Here is a 19,199-nt window from a genome sequence, read left to right on the forward strand (position 1 = left end):
AGCTGCCTTTATTCTAGTAATAGGCTAATTCTACTTTTAAACTATGGCTGTTCTGGGGTCTCCACTGAATTGGCAGTGTGTTCTGTGAGGACTCTCTCGTCTAGCTGGTAAGAACTCCAATATCCCAGAGTGCTATGTGATCTCTGTCTTCTTTATTGAGCTTGCTCTTCTCTTGCAGATGCTCTTTCTAAGGAAATGTTCTTTGCCATACGTTCTTGTGGAACCATTTTCTGTGCACATGCAGTGTCATGTTTAGCCAAGGACTGGAGGAGACTTCTATGCATATTTGTAGAGCTCCTTTCCTCCACAAACCAGTCCTTATTTGTAGCAGACCTAGAAAATTTCAACTACCAGAGTCATCACAAACTCCAATCCCTCTCCACCGTTCAGACAGATGGCTACAGTTTGCTTGGTTTCCACCACCTTGCTCTGCAGTGCAGGAAGGGTAACCAGGAAGAAAGCCAAGGCATCTATGGAGTTGAGCTCAACACTGCCCCTCTCTCAATGCTCTAGGTCCTCTACCAGCTGTTGTCCAACATGTAGAAATGGTTTTTCCAGGTCTTTGCTAGTCACTTATGGCCAAAAAAATTGGCCAGAGTGCAGTCAGACTGGGGTTCTGTCCATCTACACATCCCTTTTACTTTTCAGCATCCCTCTCTTTGCTGACTCTCATCTGCCTTTTTGCCTTTGCTTTTCTCTCCCTGGGAACCCGTATCCCTTCAGGCCACTGGTACTTAGGACCGAGTGTTTTTCTACCCATTGGAATATATGTAGATCTAGAAAGAGATAGATTCACCTCTCCATAAATATGCACACATTCTTTCCTCATATGCCCAGACAGAAAAGGCATACACAACCTTCCCTTCAGGAACTGGTAGTCAGAATAACACAATTCCAATTGGAAAGTCTTCATTGACCCTTGGTAGGTGTTGTGGAAGGCTAATCTAAGTGTTTGGTCATTTGTCATTCTGACTGTTTTCTTAATGTGATGTCCTCGCCTCCAGATTTCCCTTCTGCTCCAGAAAACTACGAGGAAGGAGAGGCAGCTTCACATTTCTCTTCTCTCAGACCCTTAGCTCTAAGGCAATCATCCTGAGACATTTTGCTACACCAACTGCATCTGACACAAGTTGAGTTCGGAGAACTCATCTTGAAGCATGTCTCTTCCAAAAGAATCTTCAGTTGGCCCTTTCTTCTCTTATGGTAAAGAACAAAGACATACCCATTTGGGTAGTTTTCTGGGGTCCGACTATGTGAGTGTGGTGTCATAGATGACCAAGCTTGGCAGGTTCTTCCTGTGACAGTCTTGAAGTATGTGCCTCGATAACTCTGTCCATTACCGTGGTAGCACTCCTGCACTCCAGGCCTTTGCTCAGTCGGTGCTGAAATGAAAACAGAAGAAATCAAGCTGAGTGTCTCTTAGAACAGGGAAAGATGTGAAGTCATTTATGACACAACCAGAAAGGAGTCTATGAGAATTACAACCGTTCTCTTTTCCTTATCCATAGGCAGATGGATATGAAAAAACCAACCAACAAACAAACACCAAAGCAACAGATTCCTACCATTCTAGAACCGTAGGAAGTTCTTGGAAATATTTCACCTGACACCTTAGAGAAACAGAACAGATCAGAATCCCTCTCATTGCAAAGTGTGCTCACGAGCAAGCACCTTTCTGGGAACCTCTACTGAATGTTCATGAGAAAGATGGGGCAGGAGCGAGCAAAGGGCATGGCATTTGGTAATGCGGGCTGCCGATGGTAATTGGCTGTCGGGGGCAGAGGTGGGGACAGACATGGACATTTTGCATGTTTCCCTAGACCGTTGATCATGAAAGCCAAGGCCTTTGGCTTCCGGGCCATGGGGCAGAAAACGATCCTATACATCTGACTAAAGGCAAAGACACTTTGCTGCTCAGGGATGTGTGCAGGCCAAAAGCTTATTCCTTTGGAGGAAAGAGGGAATCCTCTCGTGCCCCGCATCCTGAATTGCAATAAAGTAGAAGTCTACTACTCTTTCTCGCCAGAACCCTCACAGGTACAAGTGCCATCAGAAAGACGTTTAAGAACACTGAGAAATCACTCCCTTCAAAGCCTAGGGCTGCAGAGCCTTAGAGCATTGGGAGCTCATGCACTGCTCCACAGACCCAGGACGATACGGAATTATTGCAGCCCTGGTAGCTTTCTCCAGGGTGGCAGGCTCCAGAGCCACACTTCTGGGAATCTGGAATGCTGAAGATTGCACTGAATGCTTTCTACTTGAAGAAAGCCCAGGTAAAGCTTACTGGCTTGGAAAGAGTCACACACCCGACAGCATGATACAATGAAAATTTTGACTAGGACACTGAGAGAGCCCGGTTTGCAATGAGGAGAGTTGTGAAGTTGATCACCCTGGAGGGTTTGTGCCCATCCTAAAGACACAGCCCAACCACGTTGCGCCAGAAATCACTCCGCTGGCTCCCCCAGAGAGTGCACGGAGGCTTCCTGCTACATGGCAGAACTCAATCAATGCTCGAGCATCCGTGTACCATCGAAGCCTGCTGCATCAGTGGGAATTTCCATGGCTTTTCATCCCAGCGTCCAAGCGTGTAGATGTCTGGCCACAGGCTCCTTACCTTGTTCGGAAGGAGCCTCTAGGCTTGGAAGCGGGGTAGCAGTCGGAGGCGCGACGGCAGTCCCTTCTGCGTCTGAGCATCGTGTCAGGTTGCAGTACTCCCACCTGACATTGGGATCCGTCGTATAACAATAAGGGGCTGCCACAGGATCTGGATTCCTGCAGTAGTTCCTGATCAAGCCACTGGAAATTCCAAAACGATACACGTCACAAGAGGTGGGACAATATGCAGGGGCTCCCCACACCCTCTCCTTGGTGCTGCAACAAGGTCATTACCGGTGCCTTTCTAATATTCCCATTAAAAGTACCATATGATTGCCACAAGCACAAATGGCTCTCAATCACCAATCCTCTCTGCACAGTTCTCATAATTAATAGATTATTCTATTAAAAAAAAAAAACCTCTAAAGCCGCAAATGCTTCTTAGACACACTGAGATAGTACATACATGTGGCCAAAAAATGATCAGAGTATTCTCCCTCTGCCTTCTGCCCAATCCATCTCTCTGGAATAACTGGTATAGATTTTGATGTCTGTATTGTGGAATTGTTTATTCACATACAAATGTATCTCTATCTGTCTACCTCTCCGTATCTCTCTCCGTAGGACTTCATATGCTAATGTGCGAGTTGCAACTAACATGTAGTTCTTCAGAGAATACTTGGCATCCAGGAGGATAAGCTTTCCAGGTCAACCTTCACACTCCTGTACTCAAAACCTAGCGAAAAGGCTCTACCTTTCCCATGGAAAAGCATTGTGCAAATAGTATTACTGTCTGTCATTCCCATATCACATGGGTCAAGTTTCTGCAAGACTTCTCAAAGCTGCCCTAGAAAACTTGCTCCCAGGCAGGATGCAGTATCTCTGGAATGTGTTCCTGAGCAGGACCTTCTCTCCTGCTCTCAGTCTATCCTCTGCTGGCTGCAGCCACTCTGGAACTGAGGGAAAGGGGGATGAGTTGAAAGAACAGTGGGACCCACGGCATAAAGGAAGACGGCGGGGTACACTATGAGATCTGAAGATGTCAGACAGCTATGGAGGATTCAGAGAACAATGAATTAGGAGGCAAAGCAGTTGAGGAGTTTGGGCTGTGGGGATCTTGAAGCTTTCGCTCTTCCTTATGCCTCCCAAGAACGTTCCTCCAACCTCTCAGTGGCCTCACATTCATGACCTGTGGCTGCCTGAGAAAATGGGAAGTGTATCATGGGCCATGGGGATGCAACACTCTCTCTCTAGAGACTCTACACTTGTGTCCTAGTCTCAACCCCAGACCCTCCATTCCAGGAAGCTGGTTCAATGAGCAACGGGATGTACTAAGAACCCGAGCTCGTGACAAATTTCTTTCTTCCTTGGCTTCTCTCTTTTGAATACATGGAATATTCTTACTATGCAATACACCTCAGCGTTCAACACTTTGCGATTACTCTACGATTTGCAATATCCCTTTTAAACCACACAGTCACCTTTCATTAATATTACATACCATCGTGCATGAGGTAAGAAAGTTTCAATGGCACACTTCCAATTATTCCCTACATGATTTATGCTAAGTGTTCAAATTCTTACTTCTACAGGTGCAAAAATTAAACATATTGCTATCATTTTGCTTCAAGTAGTCAACTCTCATTTAAAAATATATAGAAATTTGGTCAAGAAAATATTTTGCATTTACATGTACATTTGCCAACTGCTGGGTTCTTCATTACGTGGGCTGCACAAAGTTCCCTTCTTGTGCTATTCTTCTTCTACCTCATTCCTTCAGGTCACCTCTCTTGTTACATCAGCCTGCTGATTCCAAATTCTTACAGTTTCCGCTTTCTTTTTGGGGACAGTGCACGGTATACATTTATGCAACATGGATGATCTTCAAGGCATTTTACTGCTATTTAGCACTCTTGGTTGATCTCTTCTTGTTCCCGTTTACCACATTAATAACATTCCCGGTACCTGGCTTCCAGTGTTTTTGACGAGAATGCATTAGCAATTTGTATCACTGTTCTCTTAGCAAGAAACAGCTTGTTTTTCCCCGGTTTCTCATAAGAAGTTTCTTCTTATTATACCTTCGTCTTCTTAATGTCAAACTGTGAAATACAAAACTGCATCATACTGGATTTTTTCTTTTTTTCGAAATCCCTATTTGATACATTGAGTTTCCTGTTTTTGAGATTTTGTTAACATTCTTCATAATTGAAAAGTTCTCGGCCAGCCTTGATTCCGGTATTTGTTTCTGTCCCTATCTCCCTTTCTCTTTTCTGTGACTTGCTTCCCACATGCAGGAAATCTTTTCCTATTTTGCAACATGTCTGTGAGCTTCAGTTGATTTTTTATTCCACTATTTCTTGAGGGTTGTGTGTGTGTGTGTGTGTGTGTGTGTGAACTTGTGAGTATTTGAGTGTGTGTGTATGGGTGTGTTGTGTGTGTGTGTATGCGTGTAGTTGGTTCTGTAGAATTGATTTTTGGTTACTTTCTTCTTCGGAAACGTCTACATTGATCAGGCGGCCATCCAGTAATTTTTTCATTGAAGACATAGCTTTTTATATTAGGTCTTTAATTTTATTTGGCTATTCTATACTGTTACTTTCTTTTGATATTTTATTTGTTTTGTTCCATATTCACCTTTTTGTAAATACTTGAAATAGTTATCATAGTGATATGTCAAATTTTCATGCCATTCTAATCATTTCTGTCATTCCCGCGCCCGTTTGTATTGCCTGATTTATTTCCTGGTCATGGATCGCACGACATGCTTTTTCTACATGTAGTCACATTTTAAATTTAGGACTCACTCTGGGGATACCGCATAGCTCAGCCAGTGGACTTCGTTGTTTACTTCTAAAGAGAGTTGAGATTTCCTCTCACAGGCACTTCATTGACTTGGAACCCGATTTCATGCTTGGACACTTGCTTTTCAGCTGTGCAAGGGTTAGTCTGCAGCTGCCTTTATTCTAGTAATAGGCTAATTCTACTTTTAAACTATGGCTGTTCTGGGGTCTCCACTGAATTGGCAGTGTGTTCTGTGAGGACTCTCTCGTCTAGCTGGTAAGAACTCCAATATCCCAGAGTGCTATGTGATCTCTGTCTTCTTTATTGAGCTTGCTCTTCTCTTGCAGATGCTCTTTCTAAGGAAATGTTCTTTGCCATACGTTCTTGTGGAACCATTTTCTGTGCACATGCAGTGTCATGTTTAGCCAAGGACTGGAGGAGACTTCTATGCATATTTGTAGAGCTCCTTTCCTCCACAAACCAGTCCTTATTTGTAGCAGACCTAGAAAATTTCAACTACCAGAGTCATCACAAACTCCAATCCCTCTCCACCGTTCAGACAGATGGCTACAGTTTGCTTGGTTTCCACCACCTTGCTCTGCAGTGCAGGAAGGGTAACCAGGAAGAAAGCCAAGGCATCTATGGAGTTGAGCTCAACACTGCCCCTCTCTCAATGCTCTAGGTCCTCTACCAGCTGTTGTCCAACATATAGAAATGGTTTTTCCAGGTCTTTGCTAGTCACTTATGGCCAAAAAAATTGGCCAGAGTGCAGTCAGACTGGGGTTCTGTCCATCTACACATCCCTTTTACTTTTCAGCATCCCTCTCTTTGCTGACTCTCATCTGCCTTTTTGCCTTTGCTTTTCTCTCCCTGGGAACCCATATCCCTTCAGGCCACTGGTACTTAGGACCGAGTGTTCTTCTACCCATTGGAATATATGTAGATCTAGAAAGAGATAGATTCACCTCTCCATAAATATGCACACATTCTTTCCTCATATGCCCAGACAGAAAAGGCATACACAACCTTCCCTTCAGGAACTGGTAGTCAGAATAACACAATTCCAATTGGAAAGTCTTCATTGACCCTTGATAGGTGTTGTGGAAGGCTAATCTAAGTGTTTGGTCATTTGTCATTCTGACTGTTTTCTTAATGTGATGTCCTCGCCTCCAGATTTCCCTTCTGCTCCAGAAAACTACGAGGAAGGAGAGGCAGCTTCACATTTCTCTTCTCTCAGACCCTTAGCTCTAAGGCAATCATCCTGAGACATTTTGCTACACCAACTGCATCTGACACAAGTTGAGTTCGGAGAACTCATCTTGAAGCATGTCTCTTCCAACAGAATCTTCAGTTGGCCCTTTCTTCTCTTACGGTAAAGAACAAAGACATACCCATTTGGGTAGTTTTCTGGGGTCCGACTATGTGAGTGTGGTGTCATAGATGACCAAGCTTGGCAGGTTCTTCCTGTGACAGTCTTGAAGTATGTGCCTCGATAACTCTGTCCATTACCGTGGTAGCACTCCTGCACTCCAGGCCTTTGCTCAGTCGGTGCTGAAATGAAAACAGAAGAAATCATGATGAGTGTCTCTTAGAACAGGGAAAGATGTGAAGTCATTTATGACACAACCAGAAAGGAGTCTATGAGAATTACAACCGTTCTCTTTTCCTTATCCATAGGCAGATGGATATGAAAAAACCAACCAACAAACAAACACCAAAGCAACAGATTCCTACCATTCTAGAACCGTAGGAAGTTCTTGGAAATATTTCACCTGACACCTTAGAGAAACAGAACAGATCAGAATCCCTCTCATTGGAAAGTGTGCTCACGAGCAAGCACCTTTCTGGGAACCTCTACTGAATGTTCATGAGAAAGATGGGGCAGGAGCGAGCAAAGGGCATGGCATTTGGTAATGCGGGCTGCAGATGGTAATTGGCTGTCGGGGGCAGAGGTGGGGACAGACATGGACATTTTGCATGTTTCCCTAGACCGTTGATCATGAAAGCCAAGGCCTTTGGCTTCCGGGCCATGGGGCAGAAAACGGTCCTATACATCTGACTGAAGGCAAAGACACTTTGCTGCTCAGGGATGTGTGCAGGCCAAAAGCTTATTCCTTTGGAGGAAAGAGGGAATCCTCTCGTGCCCCGCATCCTGAATTGCAATAAAGTAGAAGTCTACTACTCTTTCTCTCCAGAACCCTCACAGGTACAAGTGCCATCAGAAAGACGTTTAAGAACACTGAGAAATCACTCCCTTCAAAGCCTAGGGCTGCAGAGCCTTAGAGCATTGGGAGCTCATGCACTGCTCCACAGACCCAGGACGATGCGGAATTATTGCAGCCCTGGTGGCTTTCTCCAGGGTGGCAGGCTCCAGAGCCACACTTCTGGGAATCTGGAATGCTGAAGATTGCACTGAATGCTTTCTACTTGAAGAAAGCCCAGGTAAAGCTTACTGGCTTGGAAAGAGTCACACACCCGACAGCATGATACAATGAAAATTTTGACTAGGACACTGAGAGAGCCCGGTTTGCAATGAGGAGAGTTGTGAAGTTGATCACCCTGGAGGGTTTGTGCCCATCCTAAAGACACAGCCCAACCACGTTGCGCCAGAAATCACTCCGCTGGCTCCCCCAGAGAGTGCACGGAGGCTTCCTGCTACATGGCAGAACTCAATCAATGCTCGAGCATCCGTGTACCATCGAAGCCTGCTGCATCAGTGGGAATTTCCATGGCTTTTCATCCCAGCGTCCAAGCGTGTAGATGTCTGGCCACAGGCTCCTTACCTTGTTCGGAAGGAGCCTCTAGGCTTGGAAGCGGGGTAGCAGTCGGAGGCGCGACGGCAGTCCCTTCTGCGTCTGAGCATCGTGTCAGGTTGCAGTACTCCCACCTGACATTGGGATCCGTCGTATAACAATAAGGGGCTGCCACAGGATCTGGATTCCTGCAGTAGTTCCTGATCAAGCCACTGGAAATTCCAAAACGATACACGTCACAAGAGGTGGGACAATATGCAGGGGCTCCCCACACCCTCTCCTTGGTGCTGCAACAAGGTCATTACCGGTGCCTTTCTAATATTCCCATTAAAAGTACCATATGATTGCCACAAGCACAAATGGCTCTCAATCACCAATCCTCTCTGCACAGTTCTCATAATTAATAGATTATTCTATTAAAAAAAAAAACCTCTAAAGCCGCAAATGCTTCTTAGACACACTGAGATAGTACATACATGTGGCCAAAAAATGATCAGAGTATTCTCCCTCTGCCTTCTGCCCAATCCATCTCTCTGGAATAACTGGTATAGATTTTGATGTCTGTATTGTGGAATTGTTTATTCACATACAAATGTATCTCTATCTGTCTACCTCTCCGTATCTCTCTCCGTAGGACTTCATATGCTAATGTGCGAGTTGCAACTAACATGTAGTTCTTCAGAGAATACTTGGCATCCAGGAGGATAAGCTTTCCAGGTCGACCTTCACACTCCTGTACTCAAAACCTAGCGAAAAGGCTCTACCTTTCCCATGGAAAAGCATTGTGCAAATAGTATTACTGTCTGTCACTCCCATATCACATGGGTCAAGTTTCTGCAAGACTTCTCAAAGCTGCCCTAGAAAACTTGCTCCCAGGCAGGATGCAGTATCTCTGGAATGTGTTCCTGAGCAGGACCTTCTCTCCTGCTCTCAGTCTATCCTCTGCTGGCTGCAGCCACTCTGGAACTGAGGGAAAGGGGGATGAGTTGAAAGAACAGTGGGACCCACGGCATAAAGGAAGACGGCGGGGTACACTATGAGATCTGAAGATGTCAGACAGCTATGGAGGATTCAGAGAACAATGAATTAGGAGGCAAAGCAGTTGAGGAGTTTGGGCTGTGGGGATCTTGAAGCTTTCGCTCTTCCTTATGCCTCCCAAGAACGTTCCTCCAACCTCTCAGTGGCCTCACATTCATGACCTGTGGCTGCCTGAGAAAATGGGAAGTGTATCATGGGCCATGGGGATGCAACACTCTCTCTCTAGAGACTCTACACTTGTGTCCTAGTCTCAACCCCAGACCCTCCATTCCAGGAAGCTGGTTCAATGAGCAACGGGATGTACTAAGAACCCGAGCTCGTGACAAATTTCTTTCTTCCTTGGCTTCTCTCTTTTGAATACATGGAATATTCTTACTATGCAATACACCTCAGCGTTCAACACTTTGCGATTACTCTACGATTTGCAATATCCCTTTTAAACCACACAGTCACCTTTCATTAATATTACATACCATCGTGCATGAGGTAAGAAAGTTTCAATGGCACACTTCCAATTATTCCCTACATGATTTATGCTAAGTGTTCAAATTCTTACTTCTACAGGTGCAAAAATTAAACATATTGCTATCATTTTGCTTCAAGTAGTCAACTCTCATTTAAAAATATATAGAAATTTGGTCAAGAAAATATTTTGCATTTACATGTACATTTGCCAACTGCTGGGTTCTTCATTACGTGGGCTGCACAAAGTTCCCTTCTTGTGCTATTCTTCTTCTACCTCATTCCTTCAGGTCACCTCTCTTGTTACATCAGCCTGCTGATTCCAAATTCTTACAGTTTCCGCTTTCTTTTTGGGGACAGTGCACGGTATACATTTATGCAACATGGATGATCTTCAAGGCATTTTACTGCTATTTAGCATTCTTGGTTGATCTCTTCTTGTTCCTGTTTACCACATTAATAACATTCCCGGTACCTGGCTTCCAGTGTTTTTGACGAGAATGCATTAGCAATTTGTATCACTGTTCTCTTAGCAAGAAACAGCTTGTTTTTCCCCGGTTTCTCATAAGAAGTTTCTTCTTATTATACCTTCGTCTTCTTAACGTCAAACTGTGAAATACAAAACTGCATCATACTGGATTTTTTCTTTTTTTCGAAATCCCTATTTGATACATTGAGTTTCCTGTTTTTGAGATTTTGTTAACATTCTTCATAATTGAAAAGTTCTCGGCCAGCCTTGATTCCGGTATTTGTTTCTGTCCCTATCTCCCTTTCTCTTTTCTGTGACTTGCTTCCCACATGCAGGAAATCTTTTCCTATTTTGCAACATGTCTGTGAGCTTCAGTTGATTTTTTATTCCACTATTTCTTGAGGGCTGTGTGTGTGTGTATGTGTGTGTGTGTGAACTTGTGAGTATTTGAGTGTGTGTGTATGGGTGTGTTGTGTGTGTGTGTATGCGTGTAGTTGGTTCTGTAGAATTGATTTTTGGTTACTTTCTTCTTCGGAAACGTCTACATTGATCAGGCGGCCATCCAGTAATTTTTTCATTGAAGACATAGCTTTTTATATTAGGTCTTTAATTTTATTTGGCTATTCTATACTGTTACTTTCTTTTGATATTTTATTTGTTTTGTTCCATATTCACCTTTTTGTAAATACTTGAAATAGTTATCATAGTGATATGTCAAATTTTCATGCCATTCTAATCATTTCTGTCATTCCCGCGCCCGTTTGTATTGCCTGATTTATTTCCTGGTCATGGATCGCACGACATGCTTTTTCTACATGTAGTCACATTTTAAATTTAGGACTCACTCTGGGGATACCGCATAGCTCAGCCAGTGGACTTCGTTGTTTACTTCTAAAGAGAGTTGAGATTTCCTCTCACAGGCACTTCATTGACTTGGAACCCGATTTCATGCTTGGACACTTGCTTTTCAGCTGTGCAAGGGTTAGTCTGCAGCTGCCTTTATTCTAGTAATAGGCTAATTCTACTTTTAAACTATGGCTGTTCTGGGGTCTCCACTGAATTGGCAGTGTGTTCTGTGAGGACTCTCTCGTCTAGCTGGTAAGAACTCCAATATCCCAGAGTGCTATGTGATCTCTGTCTTCTTTATTGAGCTTGCTCTTCTCTTGCAGATGCTCTTTCTAAGGAAATGTTCTTTGCCATACGTTCTTGTGGAACCATTTTCTGTGCACATGCAGTGTCATGTTTAGCCAAGGACTGGAGGAGACTTCTATGCATATTTGTAGAGCTCCTTTCCTCCACAAACCAGTCCTTATTTGTAGCAGACCTAGAAAATTTCAACTACCAGAGTCATCACAAACTCCAATCCCTCTCCACCGTTCAGACAGATGGCTACAGTTTGCTTGGTTTCCACCACCTTGCTCTGCAGTGCAGGAAGGGTAACCAGGAAGAAAGCCAAGGCATCTATGGAGTTGAGCTCAACACTGCCCCTCTCTCAATGCTCTAGGTCCTCTACCAGCTGTTGTCCAACATGTAGAAATGGTTTTTCCAGGTCTTTGCTAGTCACTTATGGCCAAAAAAATTGGCCAGAGTGCAGTCAGACTGGGGTTCTGTCCATCTACACATCCCTTTTACTTTTCAGCATCCCTCTCTTTGCTGACTCTCATCTGCCTTTTTGCCTTTGCTTTTCTCTCCCTGGGAACCCATATCCCTTCAGGCCACTGGTACTTAGGACCGAGTGTTTTTCTACCCATTGGAATATATGTAGATCTAGAAAGAGATAGATTCACCTCTCCATAAATATGCACACATTCTTTCCTCATATGCCCAGACAGAAAAGGCATACACAACCTTCCCTTCAGGAACTGGTAGTCAGAATAACACAATTCCAATTGGAAAGTCTTCATTGACCCTTGGTAGGTGTTGTGGAAGGCTAATCTAAGTGTTTGGTCATTTGTCATTCTGACTGTTTTCTTAATGTGATGTCCTCGCCTCCAGATTTCCCTTCTGCTCCAGAAAACTACGAGGAAGGAGAGGCAGCTTCACATTTCTCTTCTCTCAGACCCTTAGCTCTAAGGCAATCATCCTGAGACATTTTGCTACACCAACTGCATCTGACACAAGTTGAGTTCGGAGAACTCATCTTGAAGCATGTCTCTTCCAACAGAATCTTCAGTTGGCCCTTTCTTCTCTTACGGTAAAGAACAAAGACATACCCATTTGGGTAGTTTTCTGGGGTCCGACTATGTGAGTGTGGTGTCATAGATGACCAAGCTTGGCAGGTTCTTCCTGTGACAGTCTTGAAGTATGTGCCTCGATAACTCCGTCCATTACCGTGGTAGCACTCCTGCACTCCAGGCCTTTGCTCAGTCGGTGCTGAAATGAAAACAGAAGAAATCAAGCTGAGTGTCTCTTAGAACAGGGAAAGATGTGAAGTCATTTATGACACAACCAGAAAGGAGTCTATGAGAATTACAACCGTTCTCTTTTCCTTATCCATAGGCAGATGGATATGAAAAAACCAACCAACAAACAAACACCAAAGCAACAGATTCCTACCATTCTAGAACCGTAGGAAGTTCTTGGAAATATTTCACCTGACACCTTAGAGAAACAGAACAGATCAGAATCCCTCTCATTGGAAAGTGTGCTCACGAGCAAGCACCTTTCTGGGAACCTCTACTGAATGTTCATGAGAAAGATGGGGCAGGAGCGAGCAAAGGGCATGGCATTTGGTAATGCGGGCTGCCGATGGTAATTGGCTGTCGGGGGCAGAGGTGGGGACAGACATGGACATTTTGCATGTTTCCCTAGACCGTTGATCATGAAAGCCAAGGCCTTTGGCTTCCGGGCCATGGGGCAGAAAACGGTCCTATACATCTGACTGAAGGCAAAGACACTTTGCTGCTCAGGGATGTGTGCAGGCCAAAAGCTTATTCCTTTGGAGGAAAGAGGGAATCCTCTCGTGCCCCGCATCCTGAATTGCAATAAAGTAGAAGTCTACTACTCTTTCTCTCCAGAACCCTCACAGGTACAAGTGCCATCAGAAAGACGTTTAAGAACACTGAGAAATCACTCCCTTCAAAGCCTAGGGCTGCAGAGCCTTAGAGCATTGGGAGCTCATGCACTGCTCCACAGACCCAGGACGATGCGGAATTATTGCAGCCCTGGTGGCTTTCTCCAGGGTGGCAGGCTCCAGAGCCACACTTCTGGGAATCTGGAATGCTGAAGATTGCACTGAATGCTTTCTACTTGAAGAAAGCCCAGGTAAAGCTTACTGGCTTGGAAAGAGTCACACACCCGACAGCATGATACAATGAAAATTTTGACTAGGACACTGAGAGAGCCCGGTTTGCAATGAGGAGAGTTGTGAAGTTGATCACCCTGGAGGGTTTGTGCCCATCCTAAAGACACAGCCCAACCACGTTGCGCCAGAAATCACTCCGCTGGCTCCCCCAGAGAGTGCACGGAGGCTTCCTGCTACATGGCAGAACTCAATCAATGCTCGAGCATCCGTGTAACATCGAAGCCTGCTGCATCAGTGGGAATTTCCATGGCTTTTCATCCCAGCGTCCAAGCGTGTAGATGTCTGGCCACAGGCTCCTTACCTTGTTCGGAAGGAGCCTCTAGGCTTGGAAGCGGGGTAGCAGTCGGAGGCGCGACGGCAGTCCCTTCTGCGTCTGAGCATCGTGTCAGGTTGCAGTACTCCCACCTGACATTGGGATCCGTCGTATAACAATAAGGGGCTGCCACAGGATCTGGATTCCTGCAGTAGTTCCTGATCAAGCCACTGGAAATTCCAAAACGATACACGTCACAAGAGGTGGGACAATATGCAGGGGCTCCCCACACCCTCTCCTTGGTGCTGCAACAAGGTCATTACCGGTGCCTTTCTAATATTCCCATTAAAAGTACCATATGATTGCCACAAGCACAAATGGCTCTCAATCACCAATCCTCTCTGCACAGTTCTCATAATTAATAGATTATTCTATTAAAAAAAAAAAACCTCTAAAGCCGCAAATGCTTCTTAGACACACTGAGATAGTACATACATGTGGCCAAAAAATGATCAGAGTATTCTCCCTCTGCCTTCTGCCCAATCCATCTCTCTGGAATAACTGGTATAGATTTTGATGTCTGTATTGTGGAATTGTTTATTCACATACAAATGTATCTCTATCTGTCTACCTCTCCGTATCTCTCTCCGTAGGACTTCATATGCTAATGTGCGAGTTGCAACTAACATGTAGTTCTTCAGAGAATACTTGGCATCCAGGAGGATAAGCTTTCCAGGTCAACCTTCACACTCCTGTACTCAAAACCTAGCGAAAAGGCTCTACCTTTCCCATGGAAAAGCATTGTGCAAATAGTATTACTGTCTGTCATTCCCATATCACATGGGTCAAGTTTCTGCAAGACTTCTCAAAGCTGCCCTAGAAAACTTGCTCCCAGGCAGGATGCAGTATCTCTGGAATGTGTTCCTGAGCAGGACCTTCTCTCCTGCTCTCAGTCTATCCTCTGCTGGCTGCAGCCACTCTGGAACTGAGGGAAAGGGGGATGAATTGAAAGAACAGTGGGACCCACGGCATAAAGGAAGACGGCGGGGTACACTATGAGATCTGAAGATGTCAGACAGCTATGGAGGATTCAGAGAACAATGAATTAGGAGGCAAAGCAGTTGAGGAGTTTGGGCTGTGGGGATCTTGAAGCTTTCGCTCTTCCTTATGCCTCCCAAGAACGTTCCTCCAACCTCTCAGTGGCCTCACATTCATGACCTGTGGCTGCCTGAGAAAATGGGAAGTGTATCATGGGCCATGGGGATGCAACACTCTCTCTCTAGAGACTCTACACTTGTGTCCTAGTCTCAACCCCAGACCCTCCATTCCAGGAAGCTGGTTCAATGAGCAACGGGATGTACTAAGAACCCGAGCTCGTGACAAATTTCTTTCTTCCTTGGCTTCTCTCTTTTGAATACATGGAATATTCTTACTATGCAATACACCTCAGCGTTCAACACTTTGCGATTACTCTACGATTTGCAATATCCCTTTTAAACCACACAGTAACCTTTCATTAATATTACATACCATCGTGCATGAGGTAAGAAAGTTTCAATGGCACACTTCCAATTATTCCCTACATGATTTATGCTAAGTGTTCAAATTCTTACTTCTACAGGTGCAAAAATTAAACATATTGCTATCATTTTGCTTCAAGTAGTCAACTCTCATTTAAAAATATATAGAAATTTGGTCAAGAAAATATTTTGCATTTACATGTACATTTGCCAACTGCTGGGTTCTTCATTACGTGGGCTGCACAATGTTCCCTTCTTGTGCTATTCTTCTTCTACCTCATTCCTTCAGGTCACCTCTCTTGTTACATCAGCCTGCTGATTCCAAATTCTTACAGTTTCCGCTTTCTTTTTGGGGACAGTGCACGGTATACATTTATGCAACATGGATGATCTTCAAGGCATTTTACTGCTATTTAGCATTCTTGGTTGATCTCTTCTTGTTCCTGTTTACCACATTAATAACATTCCCGGTACCTGGCTTCCAGTGTTTTTGACGAGAATGCATTAGCAATTTGTATCACTGTTCTCTTAGCAAGAAACAGCTTGTTTTTCCCCGGTTTCTCATAAGAAGTTTCTTCTTATTATACCTTCGTCTTCTTAACGTCAAACTGTGAAATACAAAACTGCATCATACTGGATTTTTTCTTTTTTTCGAAATCCCTATTTGATACATTGAGTTTCCTGTTTTTGAGATTTTGTTAACATTCTTCATAATTGAAAAGTTCTCGGCCAGCCTTGATTCCGGTATTTGTTTCTGTCCCTATCTCCCTTTCTCTTTTCTGTGACTTGCTTCCCACATGCAGGAAATCTTTTCCTATTTTGCAACATGTCTGTGAGCTTCAGTTGATTTTTTATTCCACTATTTCTTGAGGGTTGTGTGTGTGTGTGTGTGTGTGTGTGTGTGTGTGAACTTGTGAGTATTTGAGTGTGTGTGTATGGGTGTGTTGTGTGTGTGTGTATGCGTGTAGTTGGTTCTGTAGAATTGATTTTTGGTTACTTTCTTCTTCGGAAACGTCTACATTGATCAGGCGGCCATCCAGTAATTTTTTCATTGAAGACATAGCTTTTTATATTAGGTCTTTAATTTTATTTGGCTATTCTATACTGTTACTTTCTTTTGATATTTTATTTGTTTTGTTCCATATTCACCTTTTTGTAAATACTTGAAATAGTTATCATAGTGATATGTCAAATTTTCATGCCATTCTAATCATTTCTGTCATTCCCGCGCCCGTTTGTATTGCCTGATTTATTTCCTGGTCATGGATCGCACGACATGCTTTTTCTACATGTAGTCACATTTTAAATTTAGGACTCACTCTGGGGATACCGCATAGCTCAGCCAGTGGACTTCGTTGTTTACTTCTAAAGAGAGTTGAGATTTCCTCTCACAGGCACTTCATTGACTTGGAACCCGATTTCATGCTTGGACACTTGCTTTTCAGCTGTGCAAGGGTTAGTCTGCAGCTGCCTTTATTCTAGTAATAGGCTAATTCTACTTTTAAACTATGGCTGTTCTGGGGTCTCCACTGAATTGGCAGTGTGTTCTGTGAGGACTCTCTCGTCTAGCTGGTAAGAACTCCAATATCCCAGAGTGCTATGTGATCTCTGTCTTCTTTATTGAGCTTGCTCTTCTCTTGCAGATGCTCTTTCTAAGGAAATGTTCTTTGCCATACGTTCTTGTGGAACCATTTTCTGTGCACATGCAGTGTCATGTTTAGCCAAGGACTGGAGGAGACTTCTATGCATATTTGTAGAGCTCCTTTCCTCCACAAACCAGTCCTTATTTGTAGCAGACCTAGAAAATTTCAACTACCAGAGTCATCACAAACTCCAATCCCTCTCCACCGTTCAGACAGATGGCTACAGTTTGCTTGGTTTCCACCACCTTGCTCTGCAGTGCAGGAAGGGTAACCAGGAAGAAAGCCAAGGCATCTATGGAGTTGAGCTCAACACTGCCCCTCTCTCAATGCTCTAGGTCCTCTACCAGCTGTTGTCCAACATGTAGAAATGGTTTTTCCAGGTCTTTGCTAGTCACTTATGGCCAAAAAAATTGGCCAGAGTGCAGTCAGACTGGGGTTCTGTCCATCTACACATCCCTTTTACTTTTCAGCATCCCTCTCTTTGCTGACTCTCATCTGCCTTTTTGCCTTTGCTTTTCTCTCCCTGGGAACCCGTATCCCTTCAGGCCACTGGTACTTAGGACCGAGTGTTTTTCTACCCATTGGAATATATGTAGATCTAGAAAGAGATAGATTCACCTCTCCATAAATATGCACACATTCTTTCCTCATATGCCCAGACAGAAAAGGCATACACAACCTTCCCTTCAGGAACTGGTAGTCAGAATAACACAATTCCAATTGGAAAGTCTTCATTGACCCTTGGTAGGTGTTGTGGAAGGCTAATCTAAGTGTTTGGTCATTTGTCATTCTGACTGTTTTCTTAATGTGATGTCCTCGCCTCCAGATTTCCCTTCTGCTCCAGAAAACTACGAGGAAGGAGAGGCAGCTTCACATTTCTCTTCTCTCAGACCCTTAGCTCTAAGGCAATCATCCTGAGACATTTTGCTACACCAACTGCATCTGACACAAGTTGAGTTCGGAGAACTCATCTTGAAGCATGTCTCTTCCAAAAGAATCTTCAGTTGGCCCTTTCTTCTCTTATGGTAAAGAACAAAGACATACCCATTTGGGTAGTTTTCTGGGGTCCGACTATGTGAGTGTGGTGTCATAGATGACCAAGCTTGGCAGGTTCTTCCTGTGACAGTCTTGAAGTATGTGCCTCGATAACTCTGTCCATTACCGTGGTAGCACTCCTGCACTCCAGGCCTTTGCTCAGTCGGTGCTGAAATGAAAACAGAAGAAATCAAGCTGAGTGTCTCTTAGAACAGGGAAAGATGTGAAGTCATTTATGACACAACCAGAAAGGAGTCTATGACAATTACAACCGTTCTCTTTTCCTTATCCATAGGCAGATGGATATGAAAAAACCAACCAACAAACAAACACCAAAGCAACAGATTCCTACCATTCTAGAACCGTAGGAAGTTCTTGGAAATATTTCACCTGACACCTTAGAGAAACAGAACAGATCAGAATCCCTCTCATTGGAAAGTGTGCTCACGAGCAAGCACCTTTCTGGGAATCTCTACTGAATGTTCATGAGAAAGATGGGGCAGGAGCGAGCAAAGGGCATGGCATTTGGTAATGCGGGCTGCAGATGGTAATTGGCTGTCGGGGGCAGAGGTGGGGACAGACATGGACATTTTGCATGTTTCCCTAGACCGTTGATCATGAAAGCCAAGGCCTTTGGCTTCCGGGCCATGGGGCAGAAAACGATCCTATACATCTGACTGAAGGCAAAGACACTTTGCTGCTCAGGGATGTGTGCAGGCCAAAAGCTTATTCCTTTGGAGGAAAGAGGGAATCCTCTCGTGCCCCGCATCCTGAATTGCAATAAAGTAGAAGTCTACTACTCTTTCTCTCCAGAACCCTCACAGGTACAAGTGCCATCAGAAAGACGTTTAAGAACACTGAGAAATCACTCCCTTCAAAGCCTAGGGCTGCAGAGCCTTAGAGCATTGGGAGCTCATGCACTGCTCCACAGCCCCAGGACGATACGGAATTATTGCAGCCCTGGTGGCTTTCTCCAGGGTGGCAGGCTCCAGAGCCACACTTCTGGGAATCTGGAATGCTGAAGATTGCACTGAATGCTTTCTACTTGAAGAAAGCCCAGGTAAAGCTTACTGGCTTGGAAAGAGTCACACACCCGACAGCATGATACAATGAAAATTTTGACTAGGACACTGAGAGAGCCCGGTTTGCAATGAGGAGAGTTGTGAAGTTGATCACCCTGGAGGGTTTGTGCCCATCCTAAAGACACAGCCCAACCACGTTGCGCCAGAAATCACTCCGCTGGCTCCCCCAGAGAGTGCACGGAGGCTTCCTGCTACATGGCAGAACTCAATCAATGCTCGAGCATCCGTGTACCATCGAAGCCTGCTGCATCAGTGGGAATTTCC

General features: G+C 44.4%; 1 protein-coding gene across 1 annotated transcript in view; it reads right to left on the minus strand.

Annotated features, from left to right (window-relative positions):
* Positions 1-19,199, minus strand: part of LPA (lipoprotein(a)) — a 261,628-nt gene that overhangs the window by 226,351 nt on the left and 16,078 nt on the right. Inside the window, 7 exon segments of the mRNA XM_063725300.1 lie at positions 1,223-1,382; positions 2,615-2,796; positions 6,768-6,927; positions 8,160-8,341; positions 12,312-12,471; positions 13,704-13,885; positions 17,863-18,022. Of these exon segments, the coding sequence (XP_063581370.1) occupies positions 1,223-1,382; positions 2,615-2,796; positions 6,768-6,927; positions 8,160-8,341; positions 12,312-12,471; positions 13,704-13,885; positions 17,863-18,022 (1,186 nt within the window).

This window comes from Pongo abelii, chromosome 5 (assembly GCF_028885655.2).
Source record: "Pongo abelii isolate AG06213 chromosome 5, NHGRI_mPonAbe1-v2.0_pri, whole genome shotgun sequence".
Classification (NCBI taxonomy): domain Eukaryota; kingdom Metazoa; phylum Chordata; class Mammalia; order Primates; family Hominidae; genus Pongo; species Pongo abelii.